This window comes from Panthera tigris, chromosome E1, assembly GCF_018350195.1.
Source record: "Panthera tigris isolate Pti1 chromosome E1, P.tigris_Pti1_mat1.1, whole genome shotgun sequence".
Classification (NCBI taxonomy): domain Eukaryota; kingdom Metazoa; phylum Chordata; class Mammalia; order Carnivora; family Felidae; genus Panthera; species Panthera tigris.
The window spans coordinates 4111186-4134764 of record NC_056673.1 but is presented as its reverse complement, the minus strand read 5'-3'; the positions used below and the strand labels follow the sequence as shown (position 1 = coordinate 4134764).

The 23579-nt window shown below is 48.9% G+C and overlaps 1 protein-coding gene across 2 annotated transcripts in view; it reads right to left on the bottom strand.

The window, feature by feature from the left end:
• The window catches only part of USP43 (ubiquitin specific peptidase 43), a 63185-nt gene that overhangs the window by 12900 nt on the left and 26706 nt on the right, over positions 1 to 23579 (bottom strand). Inside the window, exons 6-14 of one of the 2 annotated variants that reach the window (XM_042967274.1) lie at positions 21498 to 21633; positions 20058 to 20193; positions 18068 to 18179; positions 14830 to 14933; positions 10982 to 11059; positions 9108 to 9234; positions 8656 to 9004; positions 5641 to 5799; positions 2999 to 3163 (exon numbers count right to left, since the gene is read on the bottom strand). In XM_042967274.1, the coding sequence (XP_042823208.1) occupies positions 2999 to 3163; positions 5641 to 5799; positions 8656 to 9004; positions 9108 to 9234; positions 10982 to 11059; positions 14830 to 14933; positions 18068 to 18179; positions 20058 to 20193; positions 21498 to 21633 (1366 nt within the window). The remainder of the gene's footprint in view (positions 1 to 2998; positions 3164 to 5640; positions 5800 to 8655; positions 9005 to 9107; positions 9235 to 10981; positions 11060 to 14829; positions 14934 to 18067; positions 18180 to 20057; positions 20194 to 21497; positions 21634 to 23579) is intronic. The other variant, XM_042967275.1, reaches the window with a different exon arrangement.

Here is a 23579-nt window from a genome sequence, read left to right as displayed (position 1 = left end):
ACTGGGACACATAAACCATCCTAAAACAGAGTGTTGGATTCAAAGATGCTCTAAAACCACCTGTAGCCTCAAGATTGTATCATCACATGCATTCACTCACAAAAACGTAACAAGAGCCTGCTACATGTCAGGTGCCCTGTTGGCCACTTTGATACAACGGTGACACAATGTATAAAGACGTAAATAGCTGATGAATGAACACATAGGCTACGCCCAGGTACAATCTCACTCCCAGATGCCCATGTGCAGACGTACGCACGACAAAAACACATGAGCAAAGATGTGCACAGCAGGACCACTGGTGACAGCCCACACCAGAAACTACCCCAGTATCCAACCACAAGAGAATACGTAAATAAAATATGAACTCTTCTTATAACGTGGGGGCAGTCTTACAGGGATTTCTACAGCATCACCAAGGAACTTAAGAATCTGTAAATCGAGGGGCACTTAGGTGGCTCAGTCGGTTAAGCAGCTGACTTCAGCTCAGGTCATGATCTTGCGGTCTGTGAGTTCGAGCCCCGTGTCAGGCTCTGTGCTGACAGCTCAGAGCCTGGAGCCTGTCTCAGATTCTGTGTCTCCCTCTCTCTCTGACCCTCCCCCGGTCATGCTCTGTCTCTGTCTCAAAAATAAATAAATGTTTAAAAAAAAAATTAAAAAAAAAAAAAAGAATCTGTAAATCGAGCCCCACGTCAGGCACTGCGCTGACAGCTCAGAGCCTGGAGCTTGCTTTGGGTTCTGTGTGTGTCTCTCCCTCCCTCTCTGCTCCTCCCCCACTCGCTCTCTCTCCATATCTCAAAAAAAATGAATAAACGTTAAAAAAAAAAAAAGAATCTGTAAATTTGTAACTCAAGGTGCTTCCCCTGATGATCAAGCCAAACTTTTCCAGATCGGCCTCTGAGATCGATTTCAGCCCATCCATGAGCCCACAGGAAAAAGGAAGTGGTTCTTCCCACCCCACCCACTGTGCTTTCTTTCCCAAATCCCTGCTTTTGGTGTTTACTGACCATCATCAACAGTCAACAGACAACAATGTCTCTGTCCATCTGCCTCTGTCTCTCATGGGAACTTAGATGTCTGTGCAGAGAACTTTAGGTGGCTGAGTTATTTCCAGGGCTGCTTTTTTTTTTTTTTTTTTTTTTTTTTTTTTTACCAATGGAATAAAGTCACACACAACATACATTAATTTAAACAGATATGGTGCTGAGCAAAGGAAACCGAACAGGAAAATATATGTACTGTACGACTCCATTTACATAAAGTTCCGACACAGGCAAGACTGATCTATAGCATCAGAAGTCAGAATAATAGTCCCCCCTCTGGAAAAGAGGGAAACAGTAATGACTGAGAGAGATACAAGGGGGTAGGGAGGGCCTGCAACGTTCTATTTCGCAATCTGGGTGACGGTTATATGGGTGTGTACATTTTAGGATAATTCATTAGATGTGCATTTGTGATTAACACACTTCTCTGTGTATATATATATATATATATATATCATATCTACGTTAAAAAGATCTTATTTTTTTATTTGAGAGAGAGAGAGAGAGAGAGAGAGAGAGAGAGAGAGAGAGAGAGAGAGAAAATGAGCAGGGGAGGGGTAGAGAGAGAGAGAATCCCAAGCAGGCTCCACACTGTCATTGCAGAGCCCGATGTGGGGCTCGATCTCACGAACTGTGAAATTATGACCTGAGCCGAAATCAAGAGCTGGATGCTTAACCGACTGAGCCACCCGGGCGCCACTGAAAAATCTTATTTTAAAAACTAATTCAGGAGCTAAGAGGACACACGGAAACAGTAAGTAATTAGTACGTGCTGGTGCTTTCTGAGCAAAGGGGCGCACAGGCATGCACACGAGTGCTCAGAGATTTTCCGGACGGACTGTTTCTGTGGTTATCCCCTGCCTTTCTTGCACCACCATTATTTTCTTCCTCTAGGGAGAGGATCATCTGAATCCTAACTGGATCGTCTGGATGCCAACGTGCTCTATGTCCCAGAAGAAAATATAAACACGAGCTGCCGTCATCTGGGCCTCTCTGGCTCAGATGACCACAGTCATCACCCCAACCTGGCCTCCCACCCTTGTCCCGCCCCCTTGTGATGGAGTCCCAGAGCAGACTTGGTGAAAATATAAATCCCAGCTCAAAATTCCCCAATAGCTACTCACTGCCCTGGGGACCAAAAGCCAACTTTGTACCACGAGCCAAAGGTACGCTGAGCCCCGGCCCGTCGATCTCTAGCTGTCTTCTCTGGCCACTGCTCCCGTCCCTCTGCCTCTCTCACATGCATCCCACACTCACCCCCACCTCGGAGCTCCCCTGCCCGGAGCACATGCCCAACCTTCTCCACCACTCCCTCTCTCTGTCTCTCAGGTGTCTGCTCCAAAGCTGTCACTGCAGAAGGACCTTCCCCACCCGCCCCGTTCTAACGGGGCCCCTGCATCCTTTCTCTCCCACCCCCAGGCTAGATTCCTCTGATGATCTACCTCCCCTTGTCCCTGCTTTATACCAGATCGTTACACACATCTACTGGTTTACATGTTATCTTCCCCATTAGACGGCACGCTCCAGGGAGCAGAGAAAGAACGTACCTGCGGCTGGAGGGCAGCGGGCAGGGGAGGAGGCGGAGGGAGACGGCTGGTCACAGAAGACCCCATAGGAGACATGGATGTCTCTCCTAATGACGGGCACTTTTTTTCAAATTGTTTAATGCTTATTTTTTGAGAGAGAGAGACAGAGCATGAGTGGGAGAGGGGCAGAGAGAGAGGGAGACACAGAATCCGAAGCAGGCTCCAGGCTCCGAGCTGTCGGCACAGAGCCCGACGTGGGGCTCGAACTCACGAACCGTGAGATCATGACCTGAGCCGAAGTTGGGTGCTCAACCGACTGAGCCCCCCAGGTGCCCCTGACGGACACTTCACACTCAAAGCCGAGGAGCAGAGGCCGTTAAGGCAAGTGAAAATAGAATCGGCCAATCTTACCGACACGATAGGACATACCCTTTTCCTGATCGGAGAGGCCGTTGGTGAAGACGGGAGGGTCAGACGCCGGGGGCCGGGAGGGGCCGGGGCTGGAGCTCCAGGACAGCAGGCTCCCCCTCGCACTGCTGTTACTGCTCCCGAGTCGAAGGAGCCAGTGATCGGAGAAGGAGGAGCTGGTGGAACCTGCGGGACGCAGAGAGGGAAGCCTGGACCCAGCCCCACCCCGTCGGGGGTCCCCAAAGGAGCTTCTGGAAGCCAGAGGGAAGCCTGGACCCAGCCCCACCCCGTCGGGGGTCCCCAAAGGAGCTTCTGGAAGCCAGAGGGAAGCCTGGACCCAGCCCCACCCCGTCGGGGGTCCCCAAAGGAGCTTCTGGAAGCCAGAGGGAAGGCTGGACCCAGCCCCACCCCGTCGGGGGTCCCCAAAGGAGCTTCTGGAAGCCAGAGGGAAGCCTGGACCCAGCCCCACCCCGTCGGGGGTCCCCAAAGGAGCTTCTGGAAGCCAGAGGGAAGCCTGGACCCAGCCCCACCCCGTCGGGGGTCCCCAAAGGAGCTTCTGGAAGCCAGAGGGAAGCCTGGACCCAGCCCCACCCCGTCGGGGGTCCCCAAAGGAGCTTCTGGAAGCCAGAGGGAAGCCTGGACCCAGCCCCACCCCGTCGGGGGTCCCCAAAGGAGCTTCTGGAAGCCAGAGGGAAGCCTGGACCCAGCCCCACCCCGTCGGGGGTCCCCAAAGGAGCTTCTGGAAGCCAGAGGGAAGGCTGGACCCAGCCCCACCCTGTCGGGGGTCCCCAAAGGAGCTTCTGGAAGCCAGAGGGAAGGCTGGACCCAGCCCCACCCCGTCGGGGGTCCCCAAAGGAGCTTCTGGAAGCCAGAGGGAAGGCTGGACCCAGCCCCACCCCGTCGGGGGTCCCCAAAGGAGCTTCTGGAAGCCAGAGGGAAGCCTGGACCCAGCCCCACCCCGTCGGGGGTCCCCAAAGGAGCTTCTGGAAGCCAGAGGGAAGGCTGGACCCAGCCCCACCCCGTCGGGGGTCCCCAAAGGAGCTTCTGGAAGCCAGAGGGAAGGCTGGACCCAGCCCCACCCCGTCGGGGGTCCCCAAAGGAGCTTCTGGAAGCCAGAGGGAAGGCTGGACCCAGCCCCACCCCGTCGGGGGTCCCCAAAGGAGCTTCTGGAAGCCAGAGGGAAGCCTGGACCCAGCCCCACCCCGTCGGGGGTCCCCAAAGGAGCTTCTGGAAGCCAGAGGGAAGCCTGGACCCAGCCCCACCCCGTCGGGGGTCCCCAAAGGAGCTTCTGGAAGCCAGAGGGAAGGCTGGAACCAGCCCCACCCCGTCGGAGGTCCCCAAAGGAGCTTCTGGAAGCCAGGCTCCCAACCCCCCCGAGCCCCGGGATGGTACAACCCAAGCAGAATCACACAAGCCAAAGTCATGACCAGAGGAGAAACCCGCTACGGATTAGCCACGTGACCAAGCTGAAAATTTAGGGAAAGGCATTTGGGCACAGAAAGGTCAGCGTGTTGATGAGTTCTGAAATGCTTTTCCTGGGGTGCCTGGGGGGCTCAGTCCGTGGGGCGGCCAACTCTTGGTTTCAGCTCAGGTCATGATCTCACAGAGCATCTGGCTCTGCATTGACAGTGCAGAGCCTGCTAGGGACTCTCTCTCTCTCTCTCTCTCTCTCTCCCCCCTTCATTTCCCAAAAAATAAAATAAAAAAATAAAAATAAAAACTTAAAAAAAAAAGTTTCTCCTGACAGTACTTGCCATCATCTCTAGTTTTCTCAACAGGCTAGGTTTTCCACTTGTCCTATCTTCTTTAAGAGAAAGGCAGGTGGGGCGCCTGGGGGGCTCAGTCAGTTAAGCGGCCGACTTTGGTCGAGATCAGGTCATGATCTCACGGTCCGTGAGTTCGAGCCCCACGTGGGGCTCTGTGTGGACAGCTCAGAGCCTGGATCCTGTTTCGGATTCTGTGTCTCCCTCTCTCTGACCCTCCCCCGTTCATGCTCTGTCTCTCTCTGTCTCAAAAATAAATGTTAAAAAAATTTACAAAAAAGAGAGAAAGGCAGACTTCGCATTAGGGTTGATTTAGACCTCCTGGGGCATTTTGGTTTAATTTGCCTGCCTTCCAATAATTATTAGGAAGAACACAGAGGCAATTAAAACGAACAAACAAAAAAAGCTCTCCCATCCCAAAGATAAGGATAGGATTGCAGAGTGAAACAAATCACATAAAAAGGTCAACTTTGATCCTTTTTAAAAATTTCCTGCAGACTTCCAAGTCTGAGGTTGTTTACTAGATGTGTCTCTGGAGGGGGTTAAGCAGCTACCTTTCCTGCTGAGACCCGGAGTCCCTAATAACCGCCCCGCCCTTTCTAATAGGATGGACACAGGAATATGTCGCACAAGCTTAATTATAAAGGCTGGCTCGATACGAGGGAGCCTGGAAACCTGAAATCCCAAAACTACCAAGAGTCACCTGCTGCGAAATTATTATTCGTATTCTTTTCCCCTTCTTGGGTTTTACTGTGTGCATTGTACATCCCTACCAATGGGAACCCACGTCTCCAAGCAGCAGATCTCCCCCTTCCAGACCCGTGCCTACCTCTCCTGGTCCTTGATGTGTGACAGGGAACCTCCCCAGTGCCCCTCTCCTTGCGGGGGGACAGCACGTACCTCTCATGGAACCGCTGGCTGACCAGGGGGGGATGCTGTTCCGTTTCTGATAAAACAGGATGTAAGCCCCTCGCGTGCTGACCTCATCTTCCGGGAGCGGTTCCACTGTGCTGTCATCAAAACTGTACCACTGTCCGTCCAGAGAGTTCCGGCAATAGGCTGCAAAAGTCCAAAACCCCCGTGCCAGTTATCGCAGCCCCTTCAAAACAGAAAGGCGTCTCTAGCCAGCACAGCTGAAAAACGGACGTGTTTGTAACAGAGTGAGAAAGATCGGTCCGTTTCGGGCCAGAAGTGAGTTTTGTGGAATCAGAAAGATCAATCAGTTACACACCCAGCTGCTCACCGATAAAAAGCGTGCCGTTACTTTGAGTCTGAATCCTTACATTAGAACCCCTGCTTGGGCAAAAACTCCGGTAACAGGGAGCCCCGAATTATTTAGCCAGACGATAATGTCCCCATTCGCCCTGCTCCTTGAGAAGTTTCGAGATGCACATCTCTGATTCAGCAGGCCACTGAAAACAATGCTTTTGGGATTATGGTATGCTTCTTTCCTGCCTAAGAACTAAAGCAAAACATTTAGGAAAATGTCCATAAGTAAGATTCTTACCACCTTTGAAACAATTGTGACAAAACATTCTTTTCCTTTCCCTCCACATCTCAGTGAAAGGTACCATCACCCAAGAATACAGGGTCCGCCCACTTTTCTGTAATGAGCCACACAGCAAATAGCTAGGCTTTACAGATCACATATGGCCAGTATATATGTATATACACATGCATATATAATATATATATAACACACACATATATATACACATATATATATATACACATGTATACATATATACACATATATATATTTTACCACTTTTTGAAATGTAAAAATCATATTTTATATATATTTTTATACATACATATATCACTCACACACACACACACACACATATATATATATATAATATATATATATAGCTTAGGCTTTACAGATCACATATGGCCAGTCTCTGTGTGCATATATATATATATATATACACACACATATATAATATATACACATACACACGTATATATATACACATATATTTTACCACTTTTTGAAATGTAAAAATCATATTTTATATATATTTTTATATATACATATATAATATATATATACACATATATATACACACATATATAAATATATATATATATATGTGTGTGTATATATATATATATATATATATATATAGCTTAGGCTTTACAGATCACATATGGCCAGTCTCTGTGTGCATATATATATATATATATACACACACATATATAATATATACACATACACACGTATATATATACACATATATTTTACCACTTTTTGAAATGTAAAAATCATATTTTATATATATTTTTATATATACATATATAATATATATATACACATATATATACACACATATATAAATATATATATATATATGTGTGTATATATATATATATATATATATAGCTTAGGCTTTACAGATCACATATGGCCAGTCTCTGTGTGCATATATATATATATATATATATACACACATATATAATATACATACATACACACACACACACACATATATATATATATATATATATGTATACACATATATATACTTTACCACTTTTTGAAATGTAGAAATCATATTTTAACTCGCAGGCTATACAAAATCAGGTACTGGACTGGATTTGGCCGGCAGGCCATCATTAGCTGAGCCCTGCACCAACCCAAACCAGGCACCTAGGGGCTCATCTTTGCCCTCCCCTTCCCTTCCACCCCACGCCCAGTCCAAAAGCCAATCTTGCTGATTCGACTTCCAAAATTCATCTCAAATACCCCAACTGTCACCTCCTGAGTCCCCCGAGTCCCGGCCAACACCATCTCTGATTTGAGCCCCAGAAATTCCTAACCGGAACTCCCAACTTCTACTCTACCTGTTTTCCACAGAGCAGAGCTACACCCTCAATTTTCGAACTAGATTATGTCTTTATGTCTTTATTATTCTTTTGCCTAAAACCTTGTAATGGCTTCCCGTTACGCTTTGGAAAAAATGCAAACTCTCGTCCACGGCCTACATGTAGTGCCCACCTCTCCGGCCTCATTTGTGTTACTTACCCCTGGGTCTCTACACTTCAGCCATGATGGGCTTTCATCAGTTCTTAAACACACCAAACTCTGCCTCAGGGCCTTTGCACATGCTAGTAGCCCATAATGGTCTTCCTCCTATTAGCCCATTATTCACACAGCTCGTTCCTTTAGCTCTTGGAGAGCAGGCGCTATCCTCAGAGGGGCCTTACCTCTATCACAGAAACAATCAATCAAACCCTTTCATAATGCCAGGCACTGAATGCCTGTTCACTGTCTGTGTCTGAAATTTGACTTAAGAAAGAATGAGTGATGGTCCCAGATTTTCCACCCAGCCCGGTGCTTTCCAAATCGAAGGTGCCTTGGAACCTTAGAAACAGTGCACTTCCCAAGAACGAAAATGAAACATCGTAAAGCATCTTCTCCCGTGACACAGTCTGTTGTTCTCGAATAGCACAGGCCATGGTGCCTGATCGTGAACTAGTCACCCAGCCGTCTGTCTCTGTCTTTGCTGCTGTCCACCCCTCTCAAGCTCCTCTGAGGGAGGGCAGTTAAACGTACGCCCCAGAAATAAAAAACACCAGACCTGATAAGACACAGTGTGTAGAACCACAGATGAGGATTAACGTGCCTCTCTCGGGTTCCAACGGTGACCCTCCTATATTTGCTGGGGCCAAACGCTCAGGCTGCAGCTAAGCTGATGTTCCAACCACCATCCCAACTCAACATTACGGCTTGGACCCGGTCCACTGCTCTCTGGCAGGTGCCTGATGTGCGGCGGCCGAGGGGTCTGCGTATGCCCAGTGCCGGAGTAAGCTCGGCCTCGTGGGGGCACCTCTTCCCGGGGCATCCTGGAGCTCGGGCCGCAGTCACGGACACGTGACCACGGCCGCCACGAACCGGGAGGCGAGGCTCACCTGTGTAATGCCCACCTTGCAGACCGCCGTGGTGGTTGCAGACGGCATACAAGTCGTACAGGAAGTCCCACGGGCAGCTGGCGGGCAGGCAGGCCGGCTGCTCCCAGGAAGGCCAGGGGCCTGTCGCGGGCTTGGGGCCCGCGTTTCTCTGGGCCACGTGGGGGGCCATGTTGAGGCCGGAGAGCGGAAACTTCACCAGCGTGGACAGCTTGTTTCTCCTCTCGCCCACCTGACAGAACCTTTTCAGGTGGATGATGAGGATGTCAGGCAGGGTCCAGAGACTCAGCTTCACCGTGCCCTGCTGGAGGGCCTTGCAGTGTGGACACTTCCACGCATCGTCCTGAGCCAGCTGGAAAGGAAACCACCGGGACCGTGAGCCACCCCGCTCCGCCGCACCGCGGCCACCCGCTCCCTCCCCAGCCCCGGGCGTGCACCCTCCCTCCGGGAGACACCTGCTCCTCCTTGGTGTAGAACTGAAAGCACTCGTCCAGGGTGCAGCTGGGTTGCTGGTGTGCCTCCTGCTGCCGCCACACGCTCTCCGCGTCCTGGACCCGCTCCTCCTGGGGGCTCCCGAACAGGCTGCCGGGAGAGGAAGCCGACGGCATTGGGGCTTCTCACCTGTCGCTACTCACGGCACCCACCGGGTGAGGCCAAGCCGCCCCAGCTGGCGCTCACTCTCTTTGACGGGAATTCCCGGTGTCTCCCCTACCAGCTCCAGGAGGGACCCAGCGCTGGGCTGCTTGTCTGTCTCCCCCTCCAGCGCAGGGCCTGGCCCCTCGGAGGAGGCGAATAAAACCCGCCGGACTGAACGGTGTCCCTTTCGCAACGTAGGCCACGCGCACTCGGTATTACAGGAACGGCCAAGGTTCGTGACCGAAGAGCACGGGCTTGAACCGGACACCTGGGTTCCAATGCCGGCTCTGCCATGGGCACGAGCTGTGTGGACACCGAGCGACTGGTCACCCTCTCTGGGCCTCCGTCGCCGCATCCGGAAACTGGACGGTGGTGGCACCGACCTCGCAGGGGGCGAGAATGATGAAATAAACCGCATCCACGTGAAGCGGCCAGAGCAATGGCCGGCACTGGTACCACTCCGAACGCCACCCACCACAGTGATCATCACTCTTACTGTCACTGTTTAAATGCACGCAATTGTTGGGGCGCCTGGGGGGCTCAGTCGGTTGAGCGTCCGACTTCGGCTCAGGTCACGATCTCAACATTTGTGAGTTTGAGCCCCGTGTTGGGCTCTGGGCTGACAGTTCAGAGCCTGGAGCCTTCTTCAGATTCTCTCTCTCTCTCTCTCTCTCTCTCTCTCTCTCTCTGCCCCTCCCCCACTCACACTCTTGTGTCTCTCACTTAAAAATAAAAAATAAATAAACATTAAAAAAAATTGTTTTTAAAAAGAAAAGATAGGGGCGCCTGGGGGGCTCAGTCGGTTGAGCGTCCGACCTCGGCTCAAGTCACGATCTCGCGGTTTGTGAGTTCGAGACCCGCGTCGGGCTCTGTGCTGACAGCTCAGAGCCCAGAGCCTGCTTCGGATTCTGTGTCTCCCTCTCTCTCTGTCCCTCCCCCACTCACACTCTGTCTCTGTCTCTCTCTCTCTCTCAAAAGTAAATAAACATTAAAAAAATTAAAAACTAAAACAAAAAATAAAAAAATTTCTAAAAAACAAACAAAAAAACACATGTCCTAGAAGCTGCTGGTTGCCCCACAATTTTTGTTGTCCTCTCTTTCCTCAATAAAAAAGTGATGTATGAACCTTCTGGTAAGTGCCCTTTAAGAAAAGGAAGCATCTCTTGGTCCTCTCCCTTCTCCTTCCTGCTAACTGGCATGCAGGCTTATAGGATACACCTGGAATAGTCCTCTTGGACTACAAGGTTCACTTGACCAACACAGGGCATGCTCAAAAAAACAGAAACTTAGGGGGCACCTGGGTGGCTCAGTCAGTTAAGCACCCAGCTACGGCTCAGGTCACGATCTCACAGTTCGTGAGTTGGAGCCCTGCGTCGGGCTCTGTGCTGATAACTCAGAGCCTGGAGCCTGCTTCGGATTCTGTGTCTCCCTCTCCCTCTGCCCCTCCCCTGCTTGTGCTCTCAATCTCTCTCTCTCTCTCTCTCTCTCTCTCTCTCTCAAAAATAAACATTAAAAAAATTTTTTTTTAATGCACACAATTCTCATTAGCGTTTCTCAGAGGCCTGGATCACGTGGCATTAAGGAGGCGTGTGCACTGCCTTCAGTCACATTGGGGGGAACCGGCACAGGCAGACTTATGTGTACAGGCAGGCCTTTCTCTCCCCCCGCTGGGGCCCAGTGCTGTTGAACTCACCGCCCCTTGGCATCACTATCCCACTCCACAGCCAGTTTGACGTGCGGGGGGCCTCCTGGCCTCCTGGGGTGCAGAGCCCTGAGGAGAGAACGGGGAGCCCATCAGAAAGCACGGGGCCTCCTTCCCACACCTCTGCCTCCAACCCCAGGACCCGCTGTTCCAAACAGAAGCAGCAAAACTGAGGGTAACCGAGGCTGGGAATCTGGGGAGTTGGGTCTGCTGAAGGCTTCCTCCGGAACCCACCACCCCTGACCGTTCTCCACTGGCTCCCTTGTGAGCAAGGACACAGATCCACTCTCCCACTGAAGCCTCAGCCATCTTCTCGGTGTCTAGAGGGCAGTGCCACCTGGGTGTCCTATGTGACGCCCCAATTCCAACAACGTCTCCTACGGGCCTCTAACTTTGCTTCTACCGCAATGTGGAACAGGCACCTCTCGACCGCATCCACGGCCTCAAAGGCCTTCCCCTTCCAGACCCTCAAAGACGCAGAAACGTTCAGAGTAAACCACCCCGTAAGCTCTTCCCAGCTGCTTGGGCTCAGCCCGTTTCAGACGAGTCAAGGAGCGAGCGGAGAGGGCGAAGCTTTGTCCCGAAATCCACAAGACACAGACGAGTGACGACAACGTCTGTCTGTACCCGAGCGTTTAGAATGTATCACGAGAGGGGCGCCTGGGGGGCTCCGTCGGTTAAGCGTCCGACTTCGGCTCAGCTCACGATCTCACGGTTCGTGAGTTCGAGCCCCGCATCGGGCTCTGTGCTGACGGCTCGGAGCCCGGAGCCTGCTTCGGGTTCTGTGTCTCCCTCTCCGTCTACCCCTCCTCCACTCGTATTCTCTCTCTCTCTCTCAAAATAATAGTAAAAAATAAGTAAATAATATATCACGAGAAAAAAGAGGGGGTGTCACATGCGTCCCTAACTGTCACCAGGAAGATTCTAAAACAGGCTTTGAGCTCATGGAAGGTACAAAGTCCTGTGGGTGAGCACTGCCAGGTCTGGGCTGGAATTGCGTTAACAGTGTGCTGAGCAAGAGGGGGTGGGGGGGGCACGGAACGAGGTGTGTCTGGGGCGAGCCCTCCCAGTTCAGCGAGCCCTGCTGACGGGAGACGATGACATTCCATTCTGGGGAGACAGTCGACAGGATATGCTCTCATCTGAGCCACATCCTCGACTCAGCCTCACAGATAAGCCCAACGTACTGAGCTCCCTCTGCCTCAACCCTCAGTCTACTTTTCGGTTGGCGTCTACGTTGGGAGAGCAGAAAGAGCTGGTAGCTTCAGGCCCTAATTCTGTCCTACAAAACCCCTGGGGGCGCAAAAAAGGGAGAGGTATGGGCCTAGCAACGTGGAGTTTGCCCCTCGCGTGGAAACATCGTCCAGGAGACAGCACGATCTCCCCTCCTGATCCCGGCCTTGACTCAAAGGAAAGAGGGCAGCACTCGGGGTTTATGGAGGGAGGGTGAGATTCCAAGCATCACACGGACACGATCCCTACCCTCTACCCTCTCTGACGGAGCTCAGCGTCTAACGGGAGAGACGCGCATAAGCGATGGCTGCGAGTGCCCAGAGATTCCCTGCATAGGATGAGCAGGAGACAGCCAGGCGAGTGGAGAGTGGTGGGGAGAACGGCCCTGCAGGCAGAGGGCTCGGCGGGAGCAGAGGGCAGGGCTTGCGCTGGAATGACCTCAGCCCGGTGAGGGGCAGGCCACACAGGGAGATAGGGGCGGGTGGCGAGCTCTGCCACCGGAAGCGTGGACCGTATGCCCGTGGGCCACCGGAGGGTTTCAGACAGACAGGGAGGGAAGGGCCCCTGGTCTGGAGGCTCCCGGGGCATCGAGCCAAGAGGCTCCATGGGCCCAAACCCAGGGGTTGGCGGTGAACGTGGACACAGGGAGCAGAGCTGAGTAGCTGCCAGGGTTCGGAACAAGAAGGCTTGAGGACGGGCTGAGGGTGAGGGAAAATGAGGAAGAGGACTCCAGAATGGCTCTCAGGTTTCCAGCTTGGGTCCCTCAGTAGACACATGGCCACCATTTTGACACAGGAGCAGGAGGAGGAAAGGCTTGAGCAGGAAGAGCTCCGAGCAGCAAACGTTTGGATGGCACATCTGAGAGACGGTTAAGCAGGACACGGGTTGGGGGGGGGGGGGCGGGCTGTATCTCAGGGATAAATTTAGGCTGGAGATACGGGTCTCTAATGGGGGAGAGGCAAATAGGCCTTTAATTTTTTTAATTAAAAAAAAAATTTTTTTTTAAATGTTTATTTCTGAGAGAGACAGAGCGCGAGCGGGGGAGGAGCAGAGAGAGAGAGGGAGACACAATCTGAAACAGACTCCAGGCTCTGAGTTGTCAGCACAGAGCCCGACGCGGGGCTCGAAATCACGGACCGGGAGATCATGACCTGAGCCAAAGTCGGACGCTTAACCGGCTGAGCCACCCAGGCGCCCCTTTAATTTTTTTTTTAAGGTTTATTCATTTTTCAGAGAGAGAGACATAGAGCATGAGCGGGGTGGGACAGAGAGAGAGAGAGAGAGAGGGATTCTGAAACAGGCTCCAGGCTCCAAGCTATCAGCCCAGAGCCCAACACGGGGCTCGAAATCACAGACCGGGAGATCATGACCTGAGCCGAAGTTGGACGCTTAACCGACTGAGCCATCCAGGCACCCCAGGCCTTTATTTACTTATTTTTTTTAACGTTTATTTTTGACAGAGCGTGAGTGGGGGAGGGGCAGAGAGAGAGGGAGACACAGCATCTGAAACAGGCTCCAGGCTCTGAGCTGTCAGCACGGAGCCCAATGTGGGGGCTCGAACCCACGAACCGCGAGATCATAACCTGGGTCAGAGTCAAATGCTTAACCGAATGAGCCACCCCAGGCGCCCCTAGGCCTTTCGTGTTTTAAAAAAATATTACATGGGGCACCTGGATGGCTCAGTTAAGCGTCCGACTCTTGATTTCTGCTCAGGTCTATGATTGATTAATCATCGGCTCTTGGGGACTGAATTCCATCTCCAGCCCCTCTTGGCTCCCCGGAGGTCTGGGGATGGGACTGGTAGTTCCAACCTTTAATCACATGACTGGCTGTCCTGGCAACCAGGCCCCATCCTTAGGTTCTTTCCAGAAGACACCTCAATCATATAAACTCAGGTGTGGTTGAAAGGGGCTGTTACCACCAAAAGCATTCCAAGGGTCTTCTGCGCTCTGTGTCGCGAGACCCAATACTATTTCTTATTGGAAACCACAATATCACATCTACGTTATAGATTCGTTCAGCTTTTGCGGACCAAGCCAGGAAGTTAAAGATGGGATGGACCACATTGTGTCTGTGGGAAAAGGAGCAAACGCGTTAGAAAAGTCGTAGAGTGAAACCGCCTCTCGGGTATCATGGTGCCCGTGGGTGCTGCCTGGCACGGCCGTGGGGGTGGGCACACCGGCTTTATGCCTCAGTCGCAGCCAGAGTGTTCTTTGGTTCGAGCAGAATTCTCCTCTACCCCAGACGGGACATCCAGGCTCAATTCAGAAGCATGACCTAACTGAACGCATTTGGGTTTCTCGCTCAGGCGGAAATGGGTTCCAATTCAGGCTCGGCCATTAGCTCCACACATAGGAGCGAGTCAACTAATCCCTGGGAACCTCGCTGACCCCTCATCTTCAAAGTGGCCATCACAGCCCTTCTCTAGACCTATGGGTTGAAGACACAGAATGTGTCTAAGGGCCTAACACGAGTGGCCGGGACTGGAAGGCAAGTTATCAAGAGCAGCTAAGATTACAACCAATTTACTAACCCAGAACCTCAAAGAAGTCCAGTCAAATACAATTGCACTCATTCTCTCACCAAATCTGGAACAGTCCTCTTACCTGTCAACTGCCCAGTGACTGAGGGGATGGCTGTCCTGGGGGGATAAGTAGCTGCAGGCCAGAGAAAGCCCCACCACCCGGATGGAGAACAGAGACCCCGGGTTCTGCTGAGACAAAAACACAGCCACCGGCTCATCGTCACGTTGATTTCGCTGAGACTCTCAGGTGCAAATAAATTACTCAAAGACCGTAACCCTTTTTGTTTATAGTCTATGTTGAGTATTCCCTTAAAAATTAGTATTCAAGGGGTGCCTGGGTGGCTCAGCCGGTTAAGCATCCGACTCTTGATTTCAGCTCAGGTCATGATCTCACGGCCGTGGGATCAAGCCCCATGTCAGGCTCTGCGTTGAGTGTGGAGTCTGCTTGGGATTCTCTCCCTCCCTCTGTGTCTGCCCGTCCCGGACTCACAAGCACACACTCTCTCTCTCTCAAAATAAATAAACATTAAAAAAAAATTAGTATTCAAAACCTAGAGATACAAAGGTCTTTGTTTTTTCCAGAAGATACACACTGTACCTTTTCACGTGGTGATCTAACACCATGTAATACATTAAATCTTCCAAAACCATGAACAGTGTTTTATTTATTAGTTTTTAACATTTATTCATTTTTGACAGAGAGTGACAGAGTGTGAGCAGGGGAGGGACACAGAATCCCAAGCAGGCTCCAGGCTCCGAGCTGTCAGCACAGAGCCCGACGCGGGGCTCGAACTCATGGACGGTGAGATCAGGACCTGTGCTGAAGTCGGACGCCCAACCGACGGAGACACCCAGGTGCCCCAGTTAGCATCCATTGTACATAGGAAATGCTTAGTGAGTATTTACACACTTCAAAACAAGCCACATAGGGAAACACTACATCTGTTTTTATTCTAAGGTGCGTGGGTGTTTTTTTCCATATTCTAACATTTCTGAAATTGAAGGCAGTCTTAAACATTCACAAAACACGACATTATTCACAAAAGTCAAAAGGTGAAAACAACCCAAGCGTCCATCAACAGATGAGTGCATAAACACCCTATAGTCTATACACGCAATGGAATATTACTCAGCCTTAAAAAGGAAGGAAATCTTGACATCTGTTGCAGCATGTGTGGACCTTGGAAAGGCTCTAAGCCAGACATAGAAGGACAAATACTGCATGATTCTGCTTTATGAGATAGGCAGAGTAGGCAAATTCATAGGGACAGAAAGCAGGGTGGAAGTTGCCAGGGGCGAAGGGCTGGGGGCTTGGGGAGTCATTACATGGGCACAGAGTTTTTGTAGGGATGACGAAAATTTGGGGTAAGGATAATGGTGATGGTCTTACAACATCATGAATATAACGAATGTACGTTCATGAATGGTTAAAATGTTCTGTATATTTTACCACTAAAAATAATCAACGGGGGTGGGTGGTGGTACCTGAGTGGCTCAGTCTGTTGAGCACCTGACTTTGGTTCAGGTCATGATCTCGCAGTTTGTATGTTCGAGCCCCTCATCGGGCTCTGTGCTGACAGCTTGGAGCCTGGAGCCTGGAGCCTGGAGCCTGCTTTGGATTCTGTGTCTCCCTCCCTGTCTCTCTCTCTCTGCCCCTCCCTACTCATGGTCTGTCTCTCTCTCTCTCAAAAATAAACATTAAAAACAAATTAAAAACAAAATCTATGGAGTGTCCAAGTAAAGCAAATACAGTTCTTAAAATGGTCACAGATGACCTCAGCTGTAACTAGAAAAACAAAGAAATTTCCCTCCCGACAAATTCATTCTGTCCACCAGATCGGTTATTTCTGTAAGACATTCTCCTGTCCTTCATTCGTAGCTAGGGAAATTCATTTTAGAACCCTCATTATTTCCTTTTTTTTTTAGTTTTCTTTTTAAAGTTTATTTTATCTATTTTTTGACAGAGAGAGCACATGGGAGGGGCAGGGAGAGAGAGGGGGGAGAGACAGGGAGAGAGACACCCAAGCAGGCTCTGCACTGTCACCTCGGAGCCTGATGCAGGGTTCGAACCAACAAACCGTGAGATCACGACCTGAGCCTCAATCAAATGTCGGACGCTCAACCGACCGAGCCACCCAGGCGCCCCGAACCTTCACTACTTTTAATCTCTTTTGGCTCAAGGTTAAGAATTCTCAATGTGTTCTTTTCAAATGATCACCATCCCGAGCCAGCATTTAATATGGTGCTGAAACGTGGTCAAACGGATGGGCTCTCCTTAGGAGCCTCACAACCATTCAGAACACATCATTCCTACAGAAAATCAGGCCCATCCACACATGTACCAATGAGTCTGTAAAAAAGCATCCATAGTGCGAGGCTGCCTCTATTAGCATTTTGCTGACCCCACTGATTGCCCCAGGGGCTTCTGAAAACTAACTGGCCGGAGAGGTGCGGAAGCAAAGTGTGGGTATGACCAGGTGGAGAAGGAAGACAGCAGAGTTCACCCGTCACATAAACGTGGTCTCACACTTGCAAAAATATTACAAGAGATTCTGACCTACTTAGAGAGAAGTTAGAATCTCTAATTTGGGCACCAAGGCAGATCTGCTGGGCAGTCTGTAGAGCAAAAAAAAACAAAAACAAAAACAAAAAAATCCTTTAAGAGATAAAGGCGGGTATGGATGCAGAGAAGGTCTTGGACAAAGTGTTATTTCACGTAAATCCTGAATTAAATGTACGGTCTTCCCTGAGCAGGAAGGAGCACGGATTATGCAGTCCTGACATACAGAACAGTCAGAGGGAATTGACATTCTGAGGCTCCCGACCTGTCCCTCAAAATTTTGACATTGTCTGTTGCAAGCAGCCATCGGAATATTGTCTGATACTCTAGGGGCTAAAAGGAATGGTTTCAGCGCATATCGTTTTTATTTGGAAACTACCAATCTGAGAATAAATGAATGAGCAGGGCCAAAAGGGGTTTTGCCTTTGAGTTTGTTATTTAAAAAAAAATTTTTTTAATGTTTATTTTTGTGAGAGAGACAGAGAGAGACAGAGCATGAGCAGAGGAGGGTCAGAGAGAGAGAGGGAGACACAGAATCGGAAGCAGGCTCCGGGCTCCGAGCTGTCAGCACAGAGCCTGATGCAGGGCTCGAACCCATGAACTGTGAGATAGTGACCTGAGCCGAAGTCAGATGCTCAACCGACTGAGCCACCTAGGCGCCCCTGAACGCTCTCATTAACAGCAAATTCTGGTCTGTCCGAGCTACTCCTAGATGCCTACCCCCGTCTCTAGCCACCACAACACATGCACACACACTGACCTGCAGGGGGGCCTCACTCTTCATGAGATAGCGGACCTTACTGAGAATGCATTGTTGGAGCTGGACCCAGGAAATGGCTCTGTCTTCCCGTATCAGGAAAGGTGGCCCAAACCTGAAAAATCCAAGGTCATCGGGTTATCTCAGCAAAGGAAAAACCAACAATACTCGACAATCATGAGCGTTTGCTCTGCTCAAGACCACCGCTCCACCGGGTAAGAGTTAAGCACCCAGCATAATACAAAACTGCCCGTCCGAGAACCGTCGCTGCGAATGGACGCACGTGACTGATTGTTTCTTTGGGATAACATTCCAGAAGCGGATATGCAAGACCAAAGCTATTCATACCCAAGCTGCTCTCCACAAAAGCCACACCATCCACACCACACCATGGGCCCCATTCCCTTGACACTGGCCCAGGATGAGTATTGTCAGGTTTTAAAAGTCCTTTGCCAACCTGAAAGGTGAACAGCATCTTTCTATTGCAATTAGAACTTCTTCTGCTACTAACAAAGCGGACTATTTTCATCTGTGCTTGTGTTTCTTCCGTGAGCTAACATTAATCTCTGTGCCTCGTTTTACTAAGAGTATTTCTCTCGCTAATTTCAGAGCTAGGTTTTACACGATGGATTATGAGCCCTTCACCTGTCATCTGATGTAAATATTTTCTTCTTGTTTGTGCTTAAAATGTTAAATGCATCTAAAACGTTAGCCTTTTTCTTTATAGCCTCCTGCCTTAGGTGTTAAAATAGTCCCCCACCCAAAGATATACATATTTCCCGACATGACTTTCAAGTTATTTTATGGATTCCTTTTCTACAATTAGTTCTTCAATTAATCTAGAACATATACATGCAAATCTATGGTGGGAGTAAAAAAATTGATTATATCAAATAAAAAGAAATAAATTTGCCCCCCCTTACATATTGAATAATTCATTCGTTAATAATATGAAATATACCATTTTTATCATATAATACTTAATTACACTTTGGCCTATTCTGTTACAATGATTTCAATGTATATTCTTCTGTCTATACTACAATTTTTTGGCTTCAAGAAATTTTTTTTTTTTTTACTTATAGCCTATATCATAATTAAAAAAAATTTTTTTAAACATTTATTCATTTTTTGAGAAGCAGAGAGAGACAGAGCATGAGCAGGGAGGGGGCAGAGAGGGAGACACAGAATCTGAAGCAGGCTCCAGGCTCCGAGACGTCACCACTGAGCCCGATGTGGGACTTGAACTCATGAACTGTGAGATCATGACCTGAACCGAAGTCAGACACTTAACCAACTGAGCCACCCAGGCACCCCGCTATTGTCTTTTCTTTTTTTCTTTCTTTTTTTTCTTTAAATTTTTTTTAAGGTTAATTCATTTCTCAGAGACAGAGCATGAGTGGGGGAGGGGCAGAGAGAGAGGGAGACAGAATCGGAAGCAGGATCCAGGCTCTGAGCTGTCAGCACAGAGCCCGACATGGGGCTTGGACTCACAAACTGCAAGATCACGACCTGAGCCGAAGTCGGACACTCAACCGACTGAGCCACCACCCAAGCACAACCTATATCGTAATTTTTAGTAATTAAAACTTTGTTCTGTTTTTTTTTTTTTTTAATGTTTTTTGTATTTTTGAAAGACAGAAAGATCATGGGAAGGGGAGAGGCAGAGAGAGAGGGAGACACAGAATTGGAAGCAGGCTCCAGGCTCTGAGCTGTCAGCATGGAGCCCGACGCGGGGCTCAAATCCACGAAGTGCGAGACCATGACCTGAAGTTGGACGCTTAACTGACTGAGCCGCCAGGAGCCCCTCGTTCGCCATCTGCTTAAGGCGGTTACTGATGATCCTCATGATAAGAAAGTACCTTACTCCCAGTTGATTAACCTTGAGAATGGATGTTTGATTTTATTAAATTCAAATTACTCTAGACAGAATTCCAAGTCCATGCCTATACATCCCAGGCATCACATAAAAAGAAGATGGAATGAAACATACCTGATGGCCTGCTGTCCGGACCCCGCCAAGTTACAGAGGAGGATCAGCACCTTGTTCTCACTCTGGACAGGCGGGGGTAACCGTTGACCCCCGTGGGCTGCCAAGCGCGGGGAGATGGAAAGACCAGGTGGGTGAGCTAGAGAGAGAGAATTACGGTGCATTCTTAAAGAATTCGCTGGGGCAAAGCCCCGGCTTCTCCTGCCCCTCTTCTCTTTTGAGCATCTATCAACCACCCCTGGGAGACTCCAGAGCACTTTAAGGAAAGAAATATTAAGATATGTGACCCCTGTGCCATCTGATACCTGGTATACAAAGGTCATATACGTGGTAGTGAATTTGCCATTGTGTTCAGCCCGTAATATTAAAACGTGGGCAGGGATTTTAGTGAACACTTCCCAAAACCAATCTGAAAAATACCCCAAAATGATTCGGGCTGCTTTTATGCGTTGATCAGAGAGCCATGAGTTGGCTCTGGCTTTCTCAGCCAACAAAAGAAGAACACATAGAAGGTAAGAATTTTCACCCTTGAGGATGTGGAAGAGTTAGACAATCTTCAATTTCCACTCCGGTCTGAAAATTTGACTTTCATAGCACAGGTGTGTTACCTTTGACTGAACCTGACATGAAGGCCTTTTCATTGAACTATAACATAATCAGGGCCGGTCAATGCCCTGTTCCAGATTCCAGGCACAGGGGTTCCCTGTTGACTCAGAGAAACCAGACACCTGGTTCCCATGGCCTGCCACCTAGGCTGGCTGAGGTTATGACCAAGGGCACAGGATTCACTTGGGCTATATGGCAACGCTGGCCCAGGCTCCTCCAAATACAGGCCTTCTTGACTAGCTAATTGGGCCAGAATGTATAATGAACTGCCACGGAAGACTGTCGGATACTGACCTTCTAGGCCAGTGCAAAGTTCAGGAAAAGGAAGCATCAGGAAGTGGGGTTGTTAACAAACGTCATTTAATAACCTTTCTGGCCATCTACTGCTCCAATCTGTAACCATTTTACTTCAAGCAAACACAGGCCTTGAACTACAAGAGTCCTAAAGACAAAGATCACCCTAGCACCTATTCTGAATAGTGATTCTCAAAGGGTGGTCCCAAGACCAGCAGGAGCAGCACCCCTGGGAACCCGTCAGACATGCAAGTTCTCGGGTCCTACCCCAGACCTACTCAACCAGAAACTGTGTGTGTAGGACTCACACCTCTGCCTCAACAAGCTTTCCATGTGACTCTGATACTCATCAAGGTTTTGAGAACCCCTGAGTGATTAGATAATTCTTGATAATCAACCATCTGTACAGCAAATATCAGAGAAAATAAGCCTGACAGGTCCAAATTCAAAAAGTAAATGTCCTATGCCTTAGCATGCAAGGAGTACACTCTCAAATGTATAACTCATAATATCCAAATACGGTTACGCAAAGCAACATCGTACCCGAGAGCATCTCCTGGCCAGGTGGTGGAGGGGCGTGGAAGGCATATACATTATCTCCCTCTGCAATGGTATTCAGGTCCTCTTCATCAAAGAAAGACCGCTGGAATCCACTGGGACACAGTTCAACCAAGATCACCTGGAATAAGGAAGATAATTTTCCCTCTTGATTTCTCAAAGGAAACTTAAGCAAGAAATCTAAAAGCCACTGATGGTCTCAAACATCTCTTTTACCCTTTTAGGTGAAAAACATTACTTATTTTTCATAATAAAACAGAATAGGTATAACAATTAGATTGGCCACAGATACCCCAATGGCAACAATCTCTTCCCTCAAACTGCTGAGGGAAGAGATGGGGGAAGAAAATTGGAGAGGGGGGGATTTGTTTTTAAATTTTATACCCAGTTAAACTATCATGCAGGCAATGACAATACAATAAAGCTCTCTTCATATGAAAAGTTAAGAGTGTTTACTGTTAACAGATCTCCAGTGAAAGAACTTCTAAATAGTTTTGCCAACTTTTTTCACATCACAGTAAATGTGGAGTTTACTTTGATGGAACACCGGGATAAGCAGAAGTTGGTCTTGTAGCAAAGAAAAGGGGTGACTACCTTGAGGGTCCTGTCACCTCGAGGGCTGAAGGAATCAACATCTCAACACATCTAACCCATTCAAGGCACACTAGCTACAAAATTCTCTTGTAAGAGATGCATTTCAGGGTTAAAACAAACAAACAAACAAACAAACAGAATCCAGAAAAAAAACTTGAGTTTTAAGAAGAAATGATGACCCAAAGAAAAGGGTAGACGTTAGTAAATGTAAACATGTGCTGACTACATAAATCCACAATAATAACTAGTACCATTACTACACCTGGAGAAAGGGGAGGAGAGATTAAAATACCAGACAATTGGGGGCGCCTGGGTGGCTCAGTCGGTTGAGCACTGGACTCTTGATATCAGGACTCTTGATGATCTCAGGTCAGGGGATCAAGCCCCACATTGGGCTCCATGCTGAGTGCAGAGACTGCTTGGGATTCTCTCTCCCTCTCTCTCTGGCCCTCCCCGCTCATGCACTTATGTTCTCTTTCTCTCTCAAAATAAATAAATAAACATTGAAAAAAATACTGGACAATAATATCCACAGTAATAAAACGGCAGAAGGGAGATTGAAGCACGCCAAGATCCTTGTGCTGTTTGGGAAGATTAACATAAGACTTTGCTAGTTATGCATGTTGGCGTTTTAAGGACAACCACTAAAGAAGCATAGAAATAGCATATATATGTTCCAAAGCAGAAGAGCTGGAATAAAAATTGCTCAATAGAAAAGAAGCAGTAAAGGAGAGGGAAACAAGGAGAAAGCAGAATAAACAGAAAGCATAAAAAGAGAATACAAATAAATCCAAGTATATCCATGATCATAGATAATGTAAGGGGAATAAACCCGCCAGTTAAAATAAAGCAGAGTTGAAGTTCCAATCAAAATGCCTGCCTGTGCACTTAGGAATCCCAAGTGATTCCTACCTCCCTACGCACCACACTTCTCAAATTTCTGACAATTATTTTACTCTTTGAATTGTGCAAACTCCACCTCACAGACATCCCCCTTTGGGTATTTTTTCCCCCTGTGGTTCTTCTCCCAAGACTGTCACCCCCTGTCCTATTTTCTCTTTGTCTCTCAATATATCCCCAAAGAGCACTTTGACTTCACCAAGCAAGATACACGCTTTTCCCCCACGTGATACCCCGGTAAAAACGCTGATAAGATCAGAGGCACTGATTGGGTGGGGGCAGGAAGGAGCCCACAGAGTGAGTAATCTTGGAGGTTACATGGATGGATGTGCACAGAACTCAACAAACCACACCCTCAAGGTGCACATCCTTTACAGCATGTTATTCCTAAACAGAAAGGCTAAACATTAAAAATTTTTTTTTGTTTATTTATTTTTGACAGGGAGAGAGAGACAGAGCATGAGCGGGGGAAGAGGCAGAGAGAGAGGGAGACACAGAATCTGAAACAGGCTCCTAGCTGTCAGCACAGAGCCCAACGCGGGGCTCGAGCTCACAGACCACGAGATCATGACC